The 22,525-nt window shown below is 45.6% G+C and overlaps 1 protein-coding gene across 1 annotated transcript in view; it reads right to left on the bottom strand.

Moving 5' to 3' along the window:
* Positions 1-22,027, bottom strand: part of UTRN (utrophin) — a gene marked incomplete at its 5' end in the record, with an annotated part of 369,309 nt that extends 347,282 nt beyond the window's left edge. Inside the window, 2 exons of the mRNA XM_084284598.1 lie at positions 21,516-21,646; positions 21,949-22,027. Of these exons, the coding sequence (XP_084140724.1) occupies positions 21,516-21,594 (79 nt within the window). The remainder of the gene's footprint in view (positions 1-21,515; positions 21,647-21,948) is intronic.
* Between the last annotated feature and the right edge of the window lie 498 nt (positions 22,028-22,525).

Raw genomic sequence — 22,525 nt, 5'->3', positions numbered from 1 at the left:
TATATATATATATATATATGTATATATATATATACACATATATGTGCACACACACAAAATCTCTCTTCTCCCTCAATCCCTTCATTCCATATGATTTTCACAAACATGGAAGAAAGGGATCCTCACGATAAAGGCTTTTATAGCTTCAATTGTAAGATGAGTACAGTGTTTTAGAAGAAAGTCAGGCTAGGTTTATGGTAACTCAGAACTTTGTCCAGGTGTAATTCAATTGTTTGTTTGCTTTTTTTATGTTATTAAGCAGCACCAAAACAACTACCTACCTACCTTTGGTAAAATTTGTCCTACTGAGTGTATGCAAGGTCCTAAGAAGCAGCTCTGGTAGAGATGCAGTCAAATGACGGCCAATAGTCACGAAGCCACGTTACCCAACAGTTTTTAGAAAACTGCTTTGACTCTAAATCCTTTATATCCGGCTAACAACCCCCAACCCTGCTGTTTTCCATCCCCTATCTGCATCCTCACTACCTCCATACACTCAGCTACTCCTTCCACAAGTAAGAACCTCACTGCTGTTTAAAAAAAGAAAGAAAAAAAACAGCTCTCAATACAAATCCCATCACAGGACAGTTCATTCACTCCTAACTCCCACTTGCTCATCAGGTGCTGTTACACTCTCAGCCTTGTACCTCCCTCTCAGCCTACTTCATCGCCCTTGCCTTGTTCTACTAGTGAGCTGTACAGCTCTTCACTGGCCTACATTTGAGAGGGTCCAAAAATCAGCACGGCAGCCAGTTCACCGCATCCCAGCACAGTCCCAGTGAGGCATGCAACACCCCAGTCAGCACTGGAAGTAAATACTGCACATCCCTCAGCTTTGTCCCTTGCAGAGCAGATGAGCAGGTGAAGCAGCAGAGCACAGGACGTGCCCAGGGGGGACCACCAAACTCCCACCAGCAAGCAAAGGCAGGCAGGCACACATGAGGGTAAGACATCATCACGATAAACCTGCCTTGCACATGTCCCTGTGATGCTGTGTCAGCAGCCAGCCAGACCAGGAGCCATAGGCATCCCCAGCACAGGGTTTCGGCTCAGCACAGCTCTGCTGCAGAGAGCTTTGCCAGCTCCCACGTTCAGGTCCATCAAAGAAATGAGGGCAGGGAAGTGCCCTGGGCCTGTCCCAGCCCTTGCTGCCTTCCCTGGGAACTGGGTGGAATTAATCCAACACATTTCAATCCCTGTTTTTTAATATTTAGTAGGGAGGAGGTGGACAGTACAAGCATATGTGTCCAGCTGCAGATAGTGAGAGGTTTGCAAATACTATGGGAACACCCAGAGCTCCTCTCAGTTATTATAAAGGCCATTCCATTCCCCACGCCCTCAGCAACCAGCTCCAGCCAAAACCACTGAGGGCACTCCACTGATGCAGTCGGCTTGCCATTTGTTCCACTGCCTCAGCCAACCAACCTCAGCAGCAGCCTGCTTCCAAAAAGGCTGCGCAAGTGAAAACCACTGCTCCATCTGGGAAGCCTGCTCAAAGGCCCTGCTGGAGCAGCAGTGACAACAGGAGGGAGGTCCTAGTGTGCCACTTGTAAGCCACAGCAGCTGGCTGATCCCATGGTCCACTCACCTCACAAACCCCAAGGATGGCTGATGCCTTGAGCAGATAACAGGGTTTATGCATAAGTTTCCCCTCACCTGAATTCCATCTTCTGTCACAAAAGAGAAGAGCCAAAAGATCGACTAAGATCTGGGAGGATGCAAGGCCTGGTCAGATTCAGGTTGTTTCTGCTGCTGCTGGAGAGCAGAGATTCAAGCTGTACCAATCTCAAAGGCATGCAGCGTTTGGGAGGTGGAAATTGAGCAGTAAGCACTTCTAATCCTGCTGCCTACAAAAATGGTACAGGGAAGCTGGGAGCTCCACTCCAAGCTTTTTTTCTGAAGATAAAAAGGTCAAACGTGGTAATTAAGCTTCATGACTAAAGCCACAAAAAGAATAAGGAAGTTTCCATTTCATTTGCTTCAGCTTGCTCTGCCCTGGAAGCTCCCACTGCAGCACACTGGCAGCAGCCTGTAATCACTGCAATTCCCACCCAGTGCTCCCAGCTACCCTCCCATCCACCTCAGCTGCAGCAGGCATTCTTCAGTATCTGTAACAAATTCGATGGATATTAAATCCCACACCAAAGAGGGCTTTTAATTGTCAGGAAAACTACAGGTCAGGATAATGTTAGAAAAGCTTTGTGAACACTGCAAGTACAAAGTAGTGATCCCATCCAGGACAACCTCACACAACTGCAGCAGAAGTGCTCCAAGCAGCCAGCTTGAACAGACGTTCTCCAGAACGGCTTTGGGATAACCCAAGTGTCTTTTTACATTGTGCAAGCTAGAAAGTGTGCACTGCAGAGATCACCTTCACCAAGAGACCTTCTGGACAGCTGTCACTAGCCTCCAAGTGCCCTCCAGCTAGGCAGTGCAGAGTGCAGCCCTCCGAAATCAGCCTCTCCTCCCTTTCTGGCACTGAACAGAGAAACCAGCAGCAACTGATAGACAAGGAAGGAGGAGAAGGGGTGGATCACCGCATATATAAATCCCCTGTGTCTATATACAAAACCATTATGAAAGCGTGAGCTAGGCAAACTAGAGCAACTGTATGCCTCATGTTTGCATTAACAAGTCACTGTGAGACCTTTGGCTAGGATTTATGAAGAACACATGCAGGAAATGGAAGAAAATAAGTCATAAAGCAATTCTCGTGTTTAAAAAGCTGAGCACACAGTAGAGTTGGTTAGCTTACACCACCATACAAACAGGAACCACAAGGAAGCTACACACACGATGCTTCAAGGCTGAGTCAAGTTTTGATTTCAATGAAGCCAAGCTCCCATGAGCAAGCCTACCGCAGCCACCACAGAACTGCACAGGGCCCCTAGCAGCACAGGTACCTCTTGCTTAGAGTGAAACCAAGATTTTCCATCAAGTTTATTAAATCACTCCTCATCCCTGCTCATTCAGTTAAGCAACTCAATCACAACTTTCACATTCACAAACAAGAAAGTACACAGGCGAGGAAGGAGAAAGCAACATACAGAAGGACAGGAAAACATAGCTAGGAATGCCCAAATTCTGACCCTGGCCACCAAAAGAGATGTAGCATAACTTGGAGCAAGAAGAAAACCAATTATCAGCTTGTCTCCAAGAGAATCAGAAGACAGCAGTGAATCTACCCATGCCTCCAGAGTCCAGATGATGCACATATAAGAGAGAAACCAATGGATGTCAGCCAATAAAGATGCCCACAATTAACCTTAGGAGCTGCTCTTACCAAGTGTGCAGAGCAGCTGAATCCAACACCCATACAAAAAGTTGGGAGAAGTGATTGAGATTGCTCTTCACTTTAGATATCTGAGATGGCCAGGAAAAAGTGAGGGCTGGGGGTGGAAGGGAAGCAGGAAAAGAGTAGCAATAAGTGCTAACCCACAGAGGCTGCATATCTGAATTCCCTCAACTGTTTGGCCAAGACACACTCTTTCTTGCCTGTACCTGCTAGACCAAGTCTTGTGCAACATGAAGATCTGATCCTGCATTCAGATCAGCATCCAGCAGCTAGAACAACCCGTCTGCCACTTTTCTGAATTTCTCTCTCTTTATGAGACTCTTTCCTGATGACTCAGAAGATTTAACTTTAACAGAGTTAAGGCATTTCTTTTTAAAGTAAGTGAATAAGAGAGAATACATACTCTCCATCTGGCATACTTTCCTTCTTGAGGAAAGAATTCGAGTCACGACCTAGAAAATTACCACTCAGGACCAACAGCATGTCCCACAAAATTAAAAGAAAAAAAACACACACCTCTGTGTATGTGTGTTAGTAGTTAGTAGTATACACAACTGTGTATACTATTTTGTGTTTTGTTTTTTAATCACTTGAAATTTGATATAAAATTACACATCACCAAGTTCATATGAATTGTTATCATTTAAGGTTTTCAGCCACATCCCCTATTTCCCCAAGAGTCCCCTGCATAGCATGGACATGGCAAAGAGGTAAATCCATCCCCCTGGGCTGGTCCAGCTGTGCCAGCAAGGCAGCACACGTGCTCCTGAGCATGTGTGTGTGCTCCCATTGCTGAATGCCTCCAAGCCACCCTGTCTAGATGAGAACAACTTAGGCAGGAGGTCAAAAAAGCTGTCATCTGCCACCAGCTGCTGCGTCTCTGTGGGCACAGATGGGTCACAAGAGCTCACACCCTAGCAAGAGATGGAGAAAGCACTGATGACGTGTGCATTAGTATGAACAGAAGAGTTTATCATCTGCCCGAGCAAACCACTGGAAACACCCTGTTACAGGCAGACTTCTGACAAAAATCTCAGATCCACACAGTGCTGTATGGTTATTCTTAACTTGAAAGGACCAAATAACTCCTCAGGAATTTCATCATTTCCAAATGGAAATCCCAGAAGGGAAACATCTAGGTGCATGCATGTGTGTATACATCAATGCACACCTCTTATCTTTAAGCACGTTACAAAGATGACAGAAAAACCACCACTGCATCTTGCTCCATTCCATTCCTTAAACACCGTCTGATTCTGTGGTTGTGTTTTACACATCAGGAAGAAACCTCCAAACCAAAGGTATGTAAACACATTTTTGGTTACTTTACCATTCGTTTTGATGCAAGGGAGGGGCAGGAACAGGAGCTTTTTTAAATGTGTCGCTCCCCTGAGGGCTAAAATTCGTGAAACACGTTTTTCAGAAACAGCCTTTTCTTCCCTGAACCTCTCATCTCCATTCCTCTATCCTTATGATAGCCTCAGTGGGTACAACACAGCACATTATTTTGCTTATCCTGGCCTAACATACATTGTATTTTGAGTTTTATTTGGGACCAGTTCTGCCACTTAAATTTTGTTGCCTTTCTCTATCAGTTACCATCCTGGTGGACTCTTTTACACCCATGTACTGCTTATTAAAAATAAGTTATAGGAACGTAATAATCTTTGAAACCTCTACCTTTTTTCCATTATGGAAGGCTTAGCCCACATCTGCAGTGATGAAACAGACAGGAGCAGGAAGTCATGTTAAGCTTTTTCTGTTTGTTTTCTTTTATGATTTGTTTGTTTTCTTAAGGAAAACTAGGCTGCAGTGCTAAAGATCAAGGCTGATCTTCCTGGATGTCCTTGATATCTCCCTGGACAAAGGCACAGATCTGAGTTACAAATAACCTGAACATCACATGCATCTGTCAAGCCCAAGGTCTGTGACAATCAGAAGAGGCACAGAGGAAACTGATTTTATAGTTTTCCTTTCTGACTGAGAGAGAAGAAAACACTATTCTGCAGTATAGGCAGGCCTCATCTGCACAGAAGCCAGTTCCTTGACAGTCAACAGCTGCCACTGTGAGACAGTGCCCCAAAATGATAATTTTATTATAAAAAGAGGTCTTTAGGACTTCAAATTTCAGCTGCACATACATCCTAAAGAACATCCTTTCTTATCAGGACAAAAAGATCAGTTAGATAAGATGGCTCTGATGTTAAGAGCTGCATAGGTTGAAGAACAGTCAAGAACAGATTCAGCCTTTAAGGTACACTGGGTCATTCACCCAAGGAACCAAAGACCTGTGTTCAGACTGAAAAAGATGAATTATTGATGTATTAAATGTAGAAAGTGCACTGTTTTCAGTATTGTTCTTTTGCATTAAGTTGGAAGAGTTTTATAAAGCTTTTCAAACATAAAAATGCATCAGCACCAACCCTTGCAGACTAGAAAGCCTGCAAAGAATCATCACTTGGAGTTAAATTTTAAACCGGCCAGGTTTAATTTGCATAGGCCTGGTTAATGAAGAAGTGACTGGCAGCAGGTACAACATCCCAGCCTTCTGTCACACATTTGCCTGCAGATGGCCAAGCTCAGCCCTCCCTTCCACCTGAGGAGACCCACATGGGTCACTCCTCCCTCATGCTCGCATGGTGCCAGGTGAAGTGGGGCTTTGGGCCCGGTGCGACTCGCGCGCTGAAATGGAGGCATTCCCCCATCTCCGAACCCAGGAATTCTACCCGGCAACATCCCACTGTAAATCATGCCTTTTTTATTATTATTTTATTTACAGCCAGCCCTGTTCTCCTGACTTTTATGATTTCCATCACGCTGCTCAGTTTGCCAAGCTTTACTCTTGGAAGTGAGATCTCCCTCAGCCCTTGCACAGGCCCCCCTCGGTCTGGGCAGGGTGCCATAGAAGAACAAGGCCATTCGAAGAAAAAAGTCAGCTTGAAAAAATTAAGGCAAGGAAGCAAGCGTTCCTCAAACCTATCCACAAAATGAAGAATTTCACTTTAACTGGAAAGAGCGAGCCTCTCCTCCTCCAGCACATTAATATCACCAGCAAGTCAGAACAGAACAAAGGACATTTATCACAGCTGAGACCAACTTGCAATTTATGAAAAGCCTTTAATAAATGCTTTTATTTTAAAGAGTCTCTAATATAACTACTTGAATTTCAGTAAAACACAGATACCCACTGGAGGAGGTACAAGGCTTTTCCCCTGCGTAAGCAGTTTAGAAACTGAAGATCTGACAGAGTAAATGACAATCCATAACACAAGATGCCTTTGCAGGATCAAACATTGCCAGATTCAACTCTAGACGTCCTTATTCAGCATGTTTTTAGATGTGCACTTTAAAAAATATATATATATATAATATATATATAAAAATTCATATACTTTTTTATATAAATTTTAAATTTTAAAACTTTGCAAAAATACATATATATATATATATATATATATATATATGTATTTTTGCAAAGAAACCACTAACTTTGCATGGAGCAGCTTGCAAGATCCTAAAAAAAAATTCTGCCAAACCTCCTCTATGCCATAGTGTTAATTCTCCACATAAATATTCAAAGATATTCTTGAATGACTGCCGTAAGGCAATACTCTATTCTGTAGCCACACGACCACAGCCACGATTAGCTCACTGCACTAACTCTGCTCCCTGCAAAATCAGGTTGTACAAGTTTTTCTGAGAATTCAGCAAAGTTCCACTGTGATGGGGGGGAGGAATAAAATAAAGAGCAAGTGACATCAGTCAGTCCAGGACACTTTTATGCCAGGTTTTTTAGCTACCTAGAGCGAAGTAGGAATGTGAATTTTTTCCTTGGAGATGGAGCATACATAATGGTCCACTTGGCACAGGGTAGTAGCTACTGCTTCCACACTTTTACCAACAATGAATCAAAAGGAGACCGGAAACAGGTGTCAGAATGAGCTTCCATATGAATATTTGCAAAGGGACAGAGGGAAAAGCAACCAGCCTGTACATCAAGAATCCCTCAAGTACTAACAAAACCACCAGAAGACCATCATGAGAGCTTAGAGTATCACATCACAACTAAACATGGAAGCTCAACAGCTAAAGATAGCCATCTACATCCTCCACAGCTGATCAGCAGGTCAAGAACTACACATGCTTCAAAGCTAAAATAAGTTTGGGAACAGACGGGTTTGTTTTATACTGAGACAGAGTCTGGGAAACTGGAGTAATCATAGAGGAAAAATGTAACATCAGATGCCATCTCCTTCATGTTTTTCATCCATGGTTAAGAGGAAAATATCATTTTAGAGATAGAAAAGCAAAATAATTCAATGCTGGATTGGTGCTTTCTACTATTATTTCACCTACATTTACATTAGATAAGTATATTTTTTCTTGAGGTTGTCATTTTAAAAGTAGTCACTCTTGCACATATACATTTTCTTACTTACACAGGAATTTAAAATAAATTATCTTTTTCAAAATTAGATGTGGTTATTCATATTAAATTTAGCTGTTTATTCTACAGAAGGAAATTTGAAATAGGGTTTTAAGAAACTATTTAAAGCTGAGAGGACTTGTTTAACTAGTTCTGCTTAGTATGAAAATGACAAATTATAATCACTGGATGAGCTCTTGTTAAGTTTTTAGCATAGAAGAAATCACTCACCTTGTATGAATGCACAACCCTTTATTACAGAGATGCAATTAAAGCTGCTTCCTCTTACTTTGCAAAAGTACAGAGGACTTTTTTGCACAGAAATTGTATAGCAGTAGGTTGCCTATTTAAATAAACAGTGGATGATTATTGTAATGAGCTGGATGACTTTGGAAGACGTGACCTGGCTGACCCACCCAGGTTCTCAGCTCTACTCCCATCCTGCAAGAGGGGGTGAAAAAAATGTCTGAAGACTACTAGAGAAGGAAGTTTGCATGTGAGAAAAACCTATCCCTTGATTAAGATAGCCAAAGGCTGCATTATTTAAAATAGTAATTTCACTGAAAAATCCCTTTTGTTCCTGTTTTGTGCATTAATTGAAAAGTTGTGCATGATAACAGCCTGACAAAAGAGGTTTAACTCCTGAACTACATCCACCTCATTTGGCAGGGGAAAACTGTGTATCATATACTAATTCTCACTGAAATTAGAATTTATAACTTGACAAACTTTGAAAAAGGCTCACAAGACACCTTCAAGACTCCAAAAAGTAGCAGGGTTCTGTTTATTCATCCAAAGAGAAGCAGATGAAAAGGAAATGGAAAAAGAATATATTCTCTATTAGGTATGCCACAATACAGGCACAAAGCAGATAAAGAGAAGAATCCTACACAATTCACACACATCATTTTTTCCTACTTATAACATTGCATCCTAGATAATAGACGCAGATTAAAATCCACCTCAACGGCCACAGATTCTCACTGAGATCAAACGTAATTAATTCAATTGCTTTTTAAAAGACTTCCAGTAACATAAGTTGTGATAATCACAACTCATCTACTCTGCCAGCCGATAACCTTTTGGCTCTGCTAAATTCAGGACAGCCAAGAATGCATTATTTCCTTCACTTCATTGTACTGTAGATGAGAGTTGAGCCCCAAATGTCTACAGCCTCTTTACATTTTCGCTGGCAGCACAAGAGGTTCTTAATAGGATAGCAAGTGAAGGTCCTTTCAGAGAGCTGGAGCAGCATGAAAGGAGCCTTATTGCAAGTGGGAATACCAGGCAGACATAATATCTTGTAAGGAACAAAACCCCTTTTTCTGCCCTCCAGTCAGTAGGAGGAGAAAAATAATTGTGTGCATTTTGTTATAAAGGGGAAAAAAAAAAGTGTCAGCTTAGAGGACATAAGGAACCAAATCCATAAAAAAAAAAAATCTTAAGCTGTAAGAAACAAGTACAAAGGGTTAACATTTCACAATTTCTCTCCTCCTTCCCATTATTTCCCATACCCACACAAATTATGCAGAATACTTTCTGCATCAGGTTGCACCAGTCCCAGTCCACATGAGTTTGTTTCAGATGACCACTACAGCACAGTAGCATCTTCCAACCGTGCATTACATCACACACACACACACACACACAAAAAAAAAAAAAAAAAAAATTATCCCTTTCCTTCTTCCCCCAGGCAAGAAACTTGAGTTCAACAGAGGATTACAATTCCAAGTATTTTTATTATATGGGTATGTGAGTATAAGTTAAAGCCAGAGACAACAGGGCCAATAATAAGATCCTGTAACAAAAGGTGGCAAAAACCAGTGTGGAAAACGAAACACCAACACGTTTCTCAGCAGTTAGTCATTTTATCTGAGCATTATGGAGAGACTCTGCTTTCAGCACCTGGCTAATGGTCCCTGCTCCCTCCCCGCTCCCCTTCCCTGACGGCAGCGCTACGGAGGAAAGGACACATCAGCACTTCCAAGGCAAAATATTCCAAGACCTCTTTTTTTTTTCCCAGCCCAAATCAGCCTCCATACAAATACACTGCCCTGTGTGAATTACTTTTTCCTAACCAGCTCCAGTGGCAAGACTTGCTACAGCTCCTGTCTCCTCCAGGGACCCACTCAATAGATTTGGACTCGTTCAGAGAGGGCTTCACTGTCAATCACAGGCTTCATCCTGAAACTAAATTTTAATCAGCTAAACTAAGGCCACTGAGTCCATTAAGGATGAATGTAACAGCCCAGGACTTCAGCAACCTTATACTGGAAGGAGACGGAGAACAAAAGCAAGTCTGATATGTTTACAATAGGTCAAGGTTTGTAGGACCCTTTACTAATTCCATGCTAGCTTCTTCGGTGCTAACAGCAACATGTCCAGTCAACAAACAAACAAACTGCTACATCCCATGGGATATTTTGCCTGGAAGAAAACAGATGCACTGGGTTGAATTATTTTTTCTTCTTGTAAAGCCAGAAACTATGGGATCCTCTAGGTATTGCATGTGTCTCTACCACCCCAGATCCTGCAGAAAGTTTATTCTGCCTCAGAAGTGGGGATTACATGCTAGAGTTATCCCTTACCTAACCCAGTAACCCCTCATTTCAGGTGTGCCATCAAGTGAATGAGCAAAAGGCAGGTTCAAGAGAAATGCTGGAGAATCTACAAGAGCGAGGAGCTGCAGTGGCAGAGTGCCCTGGAGTAGGTGCTCCACTGGCACGTGGGCTGAGGGGCTGGCACCTCTTACAGCCACCCTGACTTACACAGCATGTGCTAGTTTATGAGTCTGGGGGGGAATTTAGGAGCCCTGAATGACAGCAAGCTCCCCCAGCAAGTCACCAAGCTCAGCGATGGATGCAAGAGCACCGCCGGGTCCAAGCCAATGAGTTCTGCACCATGCATGTCTTGTGCCAGGGCTCTGTACTCACTGACCAGCACCAGGCCAGCCTGGGAACAGCTCTCCAAACACATCCCCCTCGTATCCTCGTGTCAAACGTGGGCTCTGTTTTCTCGCCAAAAGGATCCATAGTTATCTCCATGATGACGTAATGCCCCTCTATGTACAACCCCAAGGTCCTCTTCCTTCGAGACGCCTCAGTCATTTGGAGTCTGACACTGGTATGAACTTCAGGATCATTATTGCATCCTAGACAAAGACTCCAACAGCGAAATCCCTCTTCCCTGCACTGGGTTTCTGTTCAGAAACGTATCAGAGCTGTTCCAGGCCAGCTACCCCTGCAACACAAGGGCTGTTTATAATAATGCTAAGTGCTTGCAGCCACCAACCGCAGCAGTGGCCAGATGACTGCTAATGCCAGCAACACAAGGGTTTGGTTTAGTTGTCTTATTTTTGGCAGGGAAAGAGAGACCAGTGCTCCTTTTCTCTAGCTCTTGATTAATGACCTTGCAATGTCTTTCTCCTGGGAAAAATCCCAAGCCTTGCTGCAAGTCTGCTCTTCAACTTAGACCAGCATCTTTTAGCCCTGAATTTTGGTACTGATGTCCCAGTGCAAGCTTCAGCAGATGGGCAGGCTTCACAACTCCTCTTTCAGCCTTAAGTCTTAGACACATTCATTAAGCAGGTCATCTCCAGTACAGAAATATATACAAACACTTTTTCCCCCAGAACGTGTTGGGATTTGGTGCCTGACTTATTACGAAATGCCCTGAATGCTCTCCAGCCCCTGCATTCTTCCTGGCCCATCCTCTCACTGTGCAATACGCAAAGAATTGGCCACATCTCACCCTACACTCCTGCCCAGTGCTTAGGGCAATGGTCAGTGGTTCAAAACCATTTGAAGATTCAGACTGGCATTTCAAGAGCGACAAGTCAGCACGAGGGCTCTAATTAAGAGGCAATTACAGGAAAGATGGGCACCACCCCAAATTCCCCCCAGCTGCCTAAGGCTGTTTTGGGAGAAGTGACACCTGCACATTGGCCGGTGTGCCTGACAGCCGGGATGACGCAGGAGTAGGAACGCTGTGCGGGCTGCAGCCAGGACAAGGCTCCGCCAGCTGCTCAGCACCAGCACCATAACGACCTGGCAGCATGCTTTAGCAGCAACCTGTAGCTATTCAATTAAGTTTTGAGGATGATGCCTTAAGATACTTAGGTCCTTTGTAAATAGCTAGGGACTCTTTCCCTAACCACTGGCCCCGCAGCACCGGGTCCTTGAGTTCTCATCAGGTACCTGAAATATTTTCTGGTCTAGGCCACACGGTTGCTGTCCTCAGCTGATTTTGCACAAAGCCTTCTCTACGCAGACATTCATACCGGATTCTTGGCAAACAACTTGGTCTTCACTGGCGATGTCCCCTGCAAAGACAACTGGAGCAGCAGCCAAATACTTGAGGGAGGCTTTTTCCCCCTCCCTGAAGATGCCTGCCAGGTCAGGGAGATGAAGAAGGAGAGGCAGCAGAGTGCAGTGTGAAAAGAGTATTATGGCTTTTTCCACCCCATCACTAGATTTTTAAACCATCCCATCAGATTGCTTTCTGTCCATTGTGCAGCAGAGATGTCACCTGCAAAGCAGGAGCAGTGAAATTCCTTATTTGGGATAAAACATTGCAACTCCAGAACAGTTTTGCATCTTCTTCTGACTCCAGATTCTGCCAGCCCAACCAGGTGCACACAGTAAGGCAGGTTTAGATGCTCAGGCAGATACCAGAATATCGTACTTTATGGCTGTAACATGGGCAATAAAATTGAGGAGTATGAATATCCCAATTTCACCACTTGTAGTTAACCAGCCCTAGCGCACATGGGAGATGGATGAGAAAAGAGCTTGCTTCTGCATGGTTCATGTTCTTCTGATTCAGCCTGTCTCTTCTGGATGCTGCTTGTCCTGCAGTGTGTGACACCTGAGGACAGCACACGCTGCCACCGAGACCGTCCAACTACATGACTCAGGCAGGCCAGACCACAGGACCTCACCTTTCCCACTGCATTTCTGGCACAGGGTTCAGTTTCCCTGAGAGGGAATACAACTCCCACTCCAGGTGTGGGTGCCAAAATGAACTCTGACTGCAGACAATCTGGGGGTGATCCAGAACCCACCCACTTCATGAGACCAACAGGTAACTGCTATCTCCTCATTTAAGGGAATCTAAGGTATGTAAAAATTAATCCAGCTTCCGTTCTTCTCAGTTATGGTACCTTATCACATGCAAAGAGCTCTGTCATGCCCCATGTTGTTCACATGACTTATGACAAAATTAAGTGCCATTTTAAACCAAAGAGAATTTGCAGATTTTCAGTTAGGAAGATACACATATATATACTTAATCAAAAGGGGTTGGTTATGACTTTTCTTTGTGGAGATGAACACACCCAATACTGTTAGTCACTATGCAAGCACAGTAACCACTATCCTTAAACGACGATTAAATATTTAACACTGCCTGCTGAGAGGAGGTTGTTACCACACAGTGACAGGAACCCTCTCCAGCATTTTACAGGTAGAGGAGAAGGCCTCCAAGAACAGTCAGGGTTTTTTTTTTGTTTTTTTTTTTTTTTTTTTTTTTTTTTTGCTCGTAAGGATTAGGAAAGCCAAATAGCCTTCATGACCTACTATGGAAATTATTTCCCCTCTTAGAGCAAAGGCAAACAACAACACACAACTCACATGGAATTCATTAACTTCAAATTTCTTAAGTTTTAGGACCACTTACTTCCCTACAGGCTAAATGAAAACATTTTGGAAGAGCTGCTTTAGAACAGAGAGATCTGAAATTTGGTTCTTCTCGGGTCCCTGTCTCACTTCTCTACCAGAGGGTCTACACAAAGACCCCAGGAAGACAGTCCTGAGGCCTCATGGCAGGATCTCACACTCTCTCTCTCCTGCCACGCATGCCTGAACTTGGAAGAAAGATGCAGACAGTGCACTAATCCTTTTGACGTAAAAAAGGCGTTTTGTCCAACTCTGAAGAGATGTCATTCAGAGAGGTTCTGCTGTGGGACTGAAGTAATACCACCACAACTGATGCCCCTGCACCTCACCAGCTCCATACGTCTCCACGGATTTATCTTTCTTGGGATCAGAAAGGACTGAGAAAAACATCCATGTGGAAACCTGCTGCAAATGGACACCATCAGTTACCCAACACCCACAAACCGAAGAAAAAGCAACATGAGGCACCTGGGCATTTGAAGCAGTCAAACCAGAGCTGGAGTATATTTGGTAAAAATGCATCCCTGATCAACATTTTTCATGAGTTGCTCTTGACTGGGGTGAAAGGATCAGGGAAGGAGGGGCTTGGCAATGCAGCAGCACACGAGAAGCTCAGCATCAACAGCAGGTCTGTAAAAAGCACCTTGGTAAAGGTGAGGATAGCAAGAAAACTCTGTTCCTTTAATGCTCTTATTCCAGCAATCAGGAATAAACCTTCTGCAAACAATCAGAAGGCAGGGCAAAAAATGAACTCCACTTAGGTTTCAATGGCCTTTAACAAAAAGCCCTTACAACATGGTATGACTTATGACAGTGGGAGCAACCCCATCTGAGCTCTTCCTTCCTCTTTCCCCTGTTCCACCATGGAAGTGCCGATTGCGCAGTTTAGTATAAAGCTCACTTCCACACTGATACTGATATGACCATCAACATGTGATTTCTCTCATCAAGGTAGCAACGTAACCTTCTAGAAGCTCTGGCATGCTTCATGGCTTTAAGCTCACCAGTGCCCAGCGAACCAACACAGTGTTTGTCTGGCGTCTTTTTGGTTGTTTCTTCCTAGAGGGTCCCTTGTTTCTGAATTACCTCAATATTTAAACAATACTCAAATTGTCAAAACAAGTAAAAGATGAGAGCAGAAGAAAAGCCACAGAGGAGCTTCCTGAAATGCAGCTTCTCCTCAGGCTTGGTGCCCAAGCCAAGGGGCACCTGCAGCAGCCTGGAGCATTTGTGGGGTCCTCAACCACGAGAAGCTGGGCACCATGCTCCTCTGACAGCCCGCCAGACAGATGGCTCTGCACAGACCATAAAGTGTGCAAGTGCTTTTTGAGTAGAAAGGCCAGGGTGAACACTGCACTTCTGTACTGTGACCTGTAAAAACTCTCAGGTTAAGTTTAATAAAACTCTACTCCTACTGATCAGTGCATTAAGTTAGCTAAAAATAGATTTAAATCATGTTTTTAAGAACCTGTGTTTTTGTTTTTTTTTTTTTTAATCAAACCAGCAAGCTCCAAATTGGGGACTACAGCCAGGTCCAAGAGAAAAATTCCTGAGCGCAGAGGAAAAGCATTCAAAGCAGAAGGATTACACACCCCCGCCCAAACAGCAAAACTGTGTTCAGAAGACAGCTACCAGACTTTCAGCTTCCACAAAGTCTTCTCTCGAGAAAGAGGCACTGCATGAACAAAACGTGTTCCCTTGAAGCTCCACAAGGAGCTGCATCCAGGAACAAGATGTTTGTGTAGAAACCAAGAGAGAGAGCACTGAACTCTTGGAAATGATTTGTGCTGACCATAGCTGTTGTTCATTATTAAGTCATAACAGAAGTAAAAGCCTAGAAAGAAGAAATAGAAAGGTCTTGGTCTATTGGCGTTTAAATACTACTTTACTTTTTCTCTTATTTTAATATAATCACACTTTATACTGTAGCTACTAAAGTAATATGGAAACCAAAAGGCCTCGCTGTATACGAAGCCTGATAAATCTCCTCCATTCGTTATGGAGAGTGCTGCTCCTTGTTCATCCAGGACAGTGTGGCAATTCAATAGCAATTTAAAAAAAGATAATCTAGCCAAGCACTTCAGGACTTACACATCACACCACTTTCTCCAATCAATAATTGGTAACGTTATATGTTAGGAGCACATTACACCTTTGGTCCTCAGCCACAGTCTAAACTAGGAAAGGAACAAAACCCACATTTAATGCTAGGCAGTAAAAGCAGAGTACAAATGAATTAACTGAAAATACTTGAAATGTATTACACAAACCCATCAAAGTATGTTGCTTCATGGCTTAAGTGCACGTTTCTTCACAGTTAAGTGCATAAGCCAGTGACTGTCCAGATACACGTTGAATTCCTCTACAAAGTCATTAGGAAACACAGTTTTTGGATGGTGGGTCCTATTTCTGTTTTCCACAAGGCAAGGGGGAATAAGTGTCAGAGTTCCAAAGGGATCTTTGTTACCAATAACCTCTGGCTGAAAAGTATTGCTGCCCATTCCCTTTATTGATCTGCAAAATTATGTTAAAACACATCTAATCTCTGTCATCTAGCCACACAGCTTTCTACTAACGTGCATCCAATATTTCTGATGGAAGTTACTCCGCTGTTACCCCAACACGCAGCCACCGCATCTCCCACCAGCTGACAACTCAGCAGAGCTTTACCACATGCAATGGGAGACCCCCACCCCTGAAAAACAACCCAGCAGACAGAGAATGCTGCTTTTTCATGGGAGCGGCGTATCTACAGTTTTAAGAGAACTCTCCCAACAAGTCCAGACGATGCTCAAGTTATCTTCTCCAGCAACTCAGCACAGTTAAGGCATCTCTCCCACACATTCAACAGGTTAATTCATATCTAAACACGTAAATTACTAAAGATTGGTCACAGCCCTTCCAAGCATAAGGAAACCTTATAGTAGCCTTATTAAAGGAAGGCTACTATGGTAGATGCAGCCCTGCTGATAAGCAGGGACTCAATTCTTGCTTCACTCCCAAAACTATGGTTTGCAAGAGAAGAGTGTCATTGTTTTCTGTCAAATCCACAGATGCCAGAGGGCCCTTCTATTTACTTAGCCTGTTATTTTTGTCACTACCTTTAGAACTCCCAGCTTTCTTCTGAAGATATACAGTCACTTTCCGAAATTATAGCTCAGCTTGCTTCCTCATTTAATTCCAGAGACACAATGGGGGAAGGGAAAAAGACATAAAGCAGACTTCTGACAAACTAGGGAGCACTAAAACTTATTTTTTTTTTATCAACACAATAAACAGTCAGAGAATGAAACTCCTCCCTCCCACCTCACAGTGTTTAAACCCTATTATTCATTCTTCAGGCTGTTATTAAGCCATCCAAACTAAATGCAGTTCTCCCCAGCTTTGGGCTACAAGCATCTCTGCTCCCAGGGTTGGTGCTACACTCTTCTAATGGTGCTCTTTTCAAAGGAGTGACACTGCACAACACAAGAGGAGCTGATCATACAGTCTCTGAGTGGGTAAATCCATGCAGCTATCCGCAGCAGAGCACCTGCACTGACCCAAAACAAAGCAGACTCAGCTGGGGTTTATTCCACGTGCTTTTTCTTGCCATACCACACGTACACTGAATTACATGTGCCAGTCTGTCTCCCCATTTCTTCACACACGGAAGATGTTAATACAAACATTGCCCTACTCATCCCTGCTGCCAAGAATCGCACCACAGACAGGAGGAACATCCAAGGAGAGGCAGGGAGGTGATGAGCCATTGCAGAGACACGGCTAAACCTTTGCCAAGCTGCCCAGTGCCATGACCACTGAGTTTCTTTGCACATGAACCTATTTTCCTCAGACTGCACGGACTTCTCCCATCTTCTCCAGCTCCCTGAGCTGGGGGGATGTCAGAGGAGGTGGCCGTGGTTATTAATCACCCCATGTCTGCTGGTCTGCCCGGGCACCCCCTCCCCAAGGTATCCACAGTGCAAGGGGGACCCATACCAGCAGCAGCCGCCTCTCCCCACCACGGCATCCCGGGGCTCTTAAACCACTACAGGCAGTGCCTCACGTAGCAGCTCCTGCCCAGGGTTATTTCTTCATTTCCTGGCAGAGCACACGCAAATCAATGGGTTGCTTTTATGGTTTGGGGTTGGTTTCTTTTCTCCCCCGAGGAGCCTTGCTTTCTATTCCAAGGCAGAGTCGTGCTTCAAGCACATGGAACGGCATATGTTATTTCTTTCTCCACCAACCAAGAGACTAGAAGAAACCAGCCCAGTACGTATATGCTTGCATTTCATAAACGCTAGCATCACCCCAGAACTGTCTTCATCGCAGCACCCAATCTGTCCACTTGGGACAAGGAGGCGACAGCTGACAAGAAGGAGCCAGCCTGAGGCAACCTGAAGGTTTGTTTCCAAAAACGCTCATTTTTGCAGCTAGGAATGAGGAGCAGCAGGCTTGCTGTTTGCCTCCACCATCTCACCTGCACACACTCTGCAAAAACACCCACAAAGAGTTCACCTTACAGCAAACCAGCTGTGCCCAGCCCGCATCCATGGGACGGATCCTAAACAGACACCATTGTTCCCGGCCATTTCTCACTGATGGAGCCCAAGTGACAACCGAGGCACCACACAGGGCCACATCACTTGGGTGGCAGCGGGACAGGGCCGAAGGAACTGGCCCCAAAGGCAGCACATGGAGTCCCCAGACCAGGAGGTCTCAGGGCCCAGCAGCTGATGGCCAGTTCGGCACCGCTTCGTGCAGACAGACAGACAGACAGCAGCGTTACCCAGAAGCCTTGCCCGAGAACTACAAAAGTAAGTTACAGTTTCTGAAAGCAGCCTCTGAGCCAAATGTATTTATTGTAATTAAAAACATAAGGTAGATGAGGAGAATTAAGCTCCCCTCAATTTAGACAGGAACTCATATCTTAAAATGCACCAGAGGCATACGGTAATCTTCCAGAAATGTTTTTCCTGTCGTGTCTTACTGTTTAATTATATATTGCCATTCCAAACTACCACGGCAGATTTTAAGCAACTTCTTCTTTTCTCCATAATTAATCATAGCGAAGATTCATTTGCTCTTCAAGTGCGGCGCTGACAGCATTGCTTTCACCACTGCAAGGCGATCAGCCCCCAGCAATCCTTCCTGAGAGCTGCTGCAGAGAGAGAGGCACGACCCCCTGCTCAAAGGAGATGTCCTTCAAAAAGCCCTATTAGTGGCACCTGGGGGCGAGCAGCAGCCACAAGGAGCCACCGGCACTAGGCCACAGCAGGACGGGCAGCTGAGCAACGCCGGGGCCGTCTTAGGGGCAGCTCTGGTCGCCCTGGGGCCTGGAAGAGCAGAAGACACACCATCAAAACCGCTTACCTCTACACATAGATCAGCCTTAACACTATCTAGTCAGAGGAGAGCCACATCAAAAGCAGGAAATAATAAAAAGGCTAACTGGACAACCTAAGGAAGCGCTACTCTCCCTCTGTGGCACCACACATCACAAACGCGAGCTCACTGAGTAAACCCAACCCTCTTGCTTTCCAAATCAAGCATTTATCGCTTACAACAGCTACAGCACGTGGCACTTCAGGTTTTATTGACCGCTATAGAGGAAAGTATTTTCAACATAATCACTAACATACAAGGATCTCTGCTCAGGAGCACTTTATCCTACTTGCAAAAGTACTTTTCCACCCACAAAACCCTGTGACATAGGCTCTCTTTGTACAAGTAACATACATAGAAACCCAACCCATTGTTAATTTATTTTGATTGCTCTATAGAAAAATGAAGATTTGCTGCAATGCTGCTATATCCCTCTCCTGGTATGTTGGCGGCTTTCCAGTAACAAGTCATTAAGAGAAAAGTTACACAGCCAGTTCCGCTCGTGGGATCAGGCATGGATGGGCACAGTCCCGAGCAGCAGCGAAACTCCACGCATCTTTTTACACTGTCCAAAGAATAACTTTGGATCAAAGCTCAAGTTTTCAGTAACTAACTGTCATAGTAATCCTGCCATCCTTAGGGCTTTTTATCTGCTTCCCAGTTCCCAAAGCAATATAGCTAAAGCAACAATGACTACAAAAGAAACAGTATTTTCAGTTTGACAGGTTGCTAAAGTTTACATTTGTATCCAAATATTTAAAAACATGTTTACTAGAACCACTGTCTGTTAATGGCTACCTTTGAAAGATTCCTAAATTCCAAATATATTTTTTTTAAATATATATAACAAAATAATTTAAATGCTTATTTGCATGCTCTCCTGAATCATTGCTAGAGATGTCCTACATCAGCTGGTGACAAGCTTACAGAGTGGAAAAAAACAGAAGGACAACTTGGACACCTCATTTTCTATTACAAAATAAAGTGGAGAACATAAACCTTGGCTGGCTCTGCCCTTTGTGCCCTCAGAAACAAGACTGACCCTGAGATACCCCAAATATCAGCAAGTGCAAAGGTAGCGCTCCTACTGTACTCGTGTCACGCTGCAAATAGCATCCCATGCTGGACGAGCTATCACAGCAATAAAGAACTCTGCTCATTTTAAACACTTGAAAAAGGAAAACTTTCTACCTATGAAAAGTGGAAACAGCTTATAATATTTTCCCCAGTCCCAGCAGCTATCCTTTAATTTACTGCTATGGGTACTTCAGCCCTTTCATTAGGAAATCCCTCCCACGGGTTTACTTGTAGGGAAAGGTTCAGGCCCGAGCTATGTAGTACAGTAATTAGCTTCAATAAATCACACAACCAGATCCAAGCCAGTGTATCATTTTTAAAAGATCAATCTCTGCTCACAGTTTTTAGTCTAATGCACAAGTCTTTCAGCCTTCCCAGCCTCAGAATATACACAATTCTCTCATTAAGAGAGAAGAGGAAAGTTAAAGTGGTTGTAATGGGAGAGCTGCAATCGCCTGCCCTAGCCCAAACAACAGAAGTTGCTGTACAATCTGTTCATCCAAGGAAAACCTCAAATACAGCCGTGTTTCCTCAGGCGGGCTAAGAAAGCACAGTACTCGCGTACACATCGGCGCACCATCCCTCCACAGGCTACCCCAAACCTCAAAGCCCTTAGAGGTTTCTGACTGCACACTTATTATCAAATAAAGTCACATCCAGAGGTTTCAAAGTAACAGAAGAAAAAGTACACAAGCACTACAGAACTCAAGGTTCAAAGCCACAAAGTGTTTCAGTTTCCTAAATTGCATTTCTGGAACAGTAGGACTCCATCCACCAAAGGTTTCATCCCTCACAAAGACGATGTCTAAGAATGAACTATGCAAACACCAGTGTGATTTGGACTCAAACCCGCATCCTGCTTCCTCTGACATATCAAATCACCATCAATGGAAGACTTACATTTTTTTAATGCATGGGATTTTTTTAAAAAAAGAAAATATGTTACTGGTTTTCAGATATCAAAGAAATTTATTTTTTTTTTTTTTTGACAACAGGAGCATTTCGCATTTAAGAGAGAATGGATAGGCTTTGAAACTGAAGACGCAAGCATCCGGACTCTGTATGTATCACGAATTTCTGCTGAGGTTTACGTGACTTGCTTCTGTGCCCATAAGCCCTCCACCTTCCCACTGCCAAGATACTGATGGCTCCTTGCCCCTCTAGCATCCATCAGCGCCTCAGTGAGGCTACAATGTACCACAAAATCAAAGCATGCTTTTACATTTCCCCAATAACCTTCAGATCTGTTCCAAACAAGGAAATGCCTGAGCTGGTAGCTGTAGACCCCCACGCTATACGAAGGAGGAAAGGCAGCAGGTCACGTCGGGGCGCCTTGTCAGAAGGCAGGGCAGCGTGGCAGCCACCGCCGCTGCCGTTCCCAGCGGTGGGGCAGGCAGACGGGAGCTGCCAACGCCGGGTTGCATAAGAGCACTCCGAGCGGGCGGTTATTTACAAAAGCAGGGGTAATTATAACGCAGGAGGTGGGTCCCAAACACACAGTGACTTGACTAACACCGTGTTTGAGAGAGAGAGAAGCGGGAGATTGTGCTCCACCACCACCACCACCATCATCATCATCATCGTGACCATCACACCACGACCACCACCACGGGCTCGCAGCACAGGGCACACCGAGTGGGGAACCCTGTGTGGGGCACCCCGGGGGGCAGCTTACCCGAGCGGCACTTGATGATATCGCTGAACTCCCCGGGCGCCCCGCCGGCTCCTTCCTCGGGGCGGGCGAGGCGAGCCATGCCGGGCTCCTACACCCTCGGGCGGGGGGCTCCCATGGGTCCCGCTCAGCACCTGCCGGGGGAGCAGAGAGGCACCGTGACCCCGCCGTCCCGCCGCGAGTGCCCCCGGCACCGAGCCGCCGAGCTCCCACCCCCACCGGGGACCGGGGCCGCGGAGGCGCCGCCCGCCCTCGGGCACCCCGGCAGCCCCGCCCGGCCCGGCCCCGCTCCGCTCCCGCAGCCCGGCCCGCCCCGCAGGTGCCCCGAGCACCGCCGCTCCCCCTCGGCACGTCGGGGAACAAACTTTGTCCGTCCCGTCCCGAGCCGAGCCGAGCCGAGCCGAGCCGAGCCGAGCCGAGCCGAGCCGCCACTCACCCCTCGGACACGGCGGCGGGAGGCGGCCCCGCTCCCCGCGCCGGCTCCTCCCCCCACAACTTTTTGTGCGAGCCGCCGCTGCCTCTCCTCCTCCTCCTCCTCCTCCTCCTCCTCCTCCTCCTTCTTCTCCACCGCCGCCCGGCCCCGCCCCGCCCCGGCCCCGCAGCCCCTTTGTTAGCCGGGGCCGGCGCCGAGCTGCGGAGCCGCGCGGCCGCTCCTCCGAGGGGGCGGGCGGGGAGCGGGAGGCGAGGCTGGAGCGAGGCGGGGCGGCTCCGCCTCTCGGTACCGACGGGGCCCTCCCGGCCCGGCCCGGCCCTTTAAAAGCCCCGTCCCGTCCCGTCCCGTCCCGCTGCCGCCCCCGGTAAGGCCGGTCCTGGCAGCGCCGTGCGCCCGGCGGGGCTGTTGGTGGCCGCAGGGGCCCCTCCTGGCGGTGCGCTGCCAGCAACAAGCCACCGGCGGGTGTGTTGTAGCCTGAGCTGGCTGCGATGCTCGCCCACACTTCCCCGTTTCTCCCCAGGAAAAAAAAAATAGCTCACACAAGCAAGTAAAGCTATCTGTAAATTTATATTTAACCTTT

This window comes from Netta rufina (assembly GCF_964035555.1).
Source record: "Netta rufina genome assembly, chromosome: 3".
NCBI classification, from domain to species: domain Eukaryota; kingdom Metazoa; phylum Chordata; class Aves; order Anseriformes; family Anatidae; genus Netta; species Netta rufina.
Note: the sequence above shows the minus strand (reverse complement) of the source record. Positions and strands in the feature narration are given on the sequence as shown.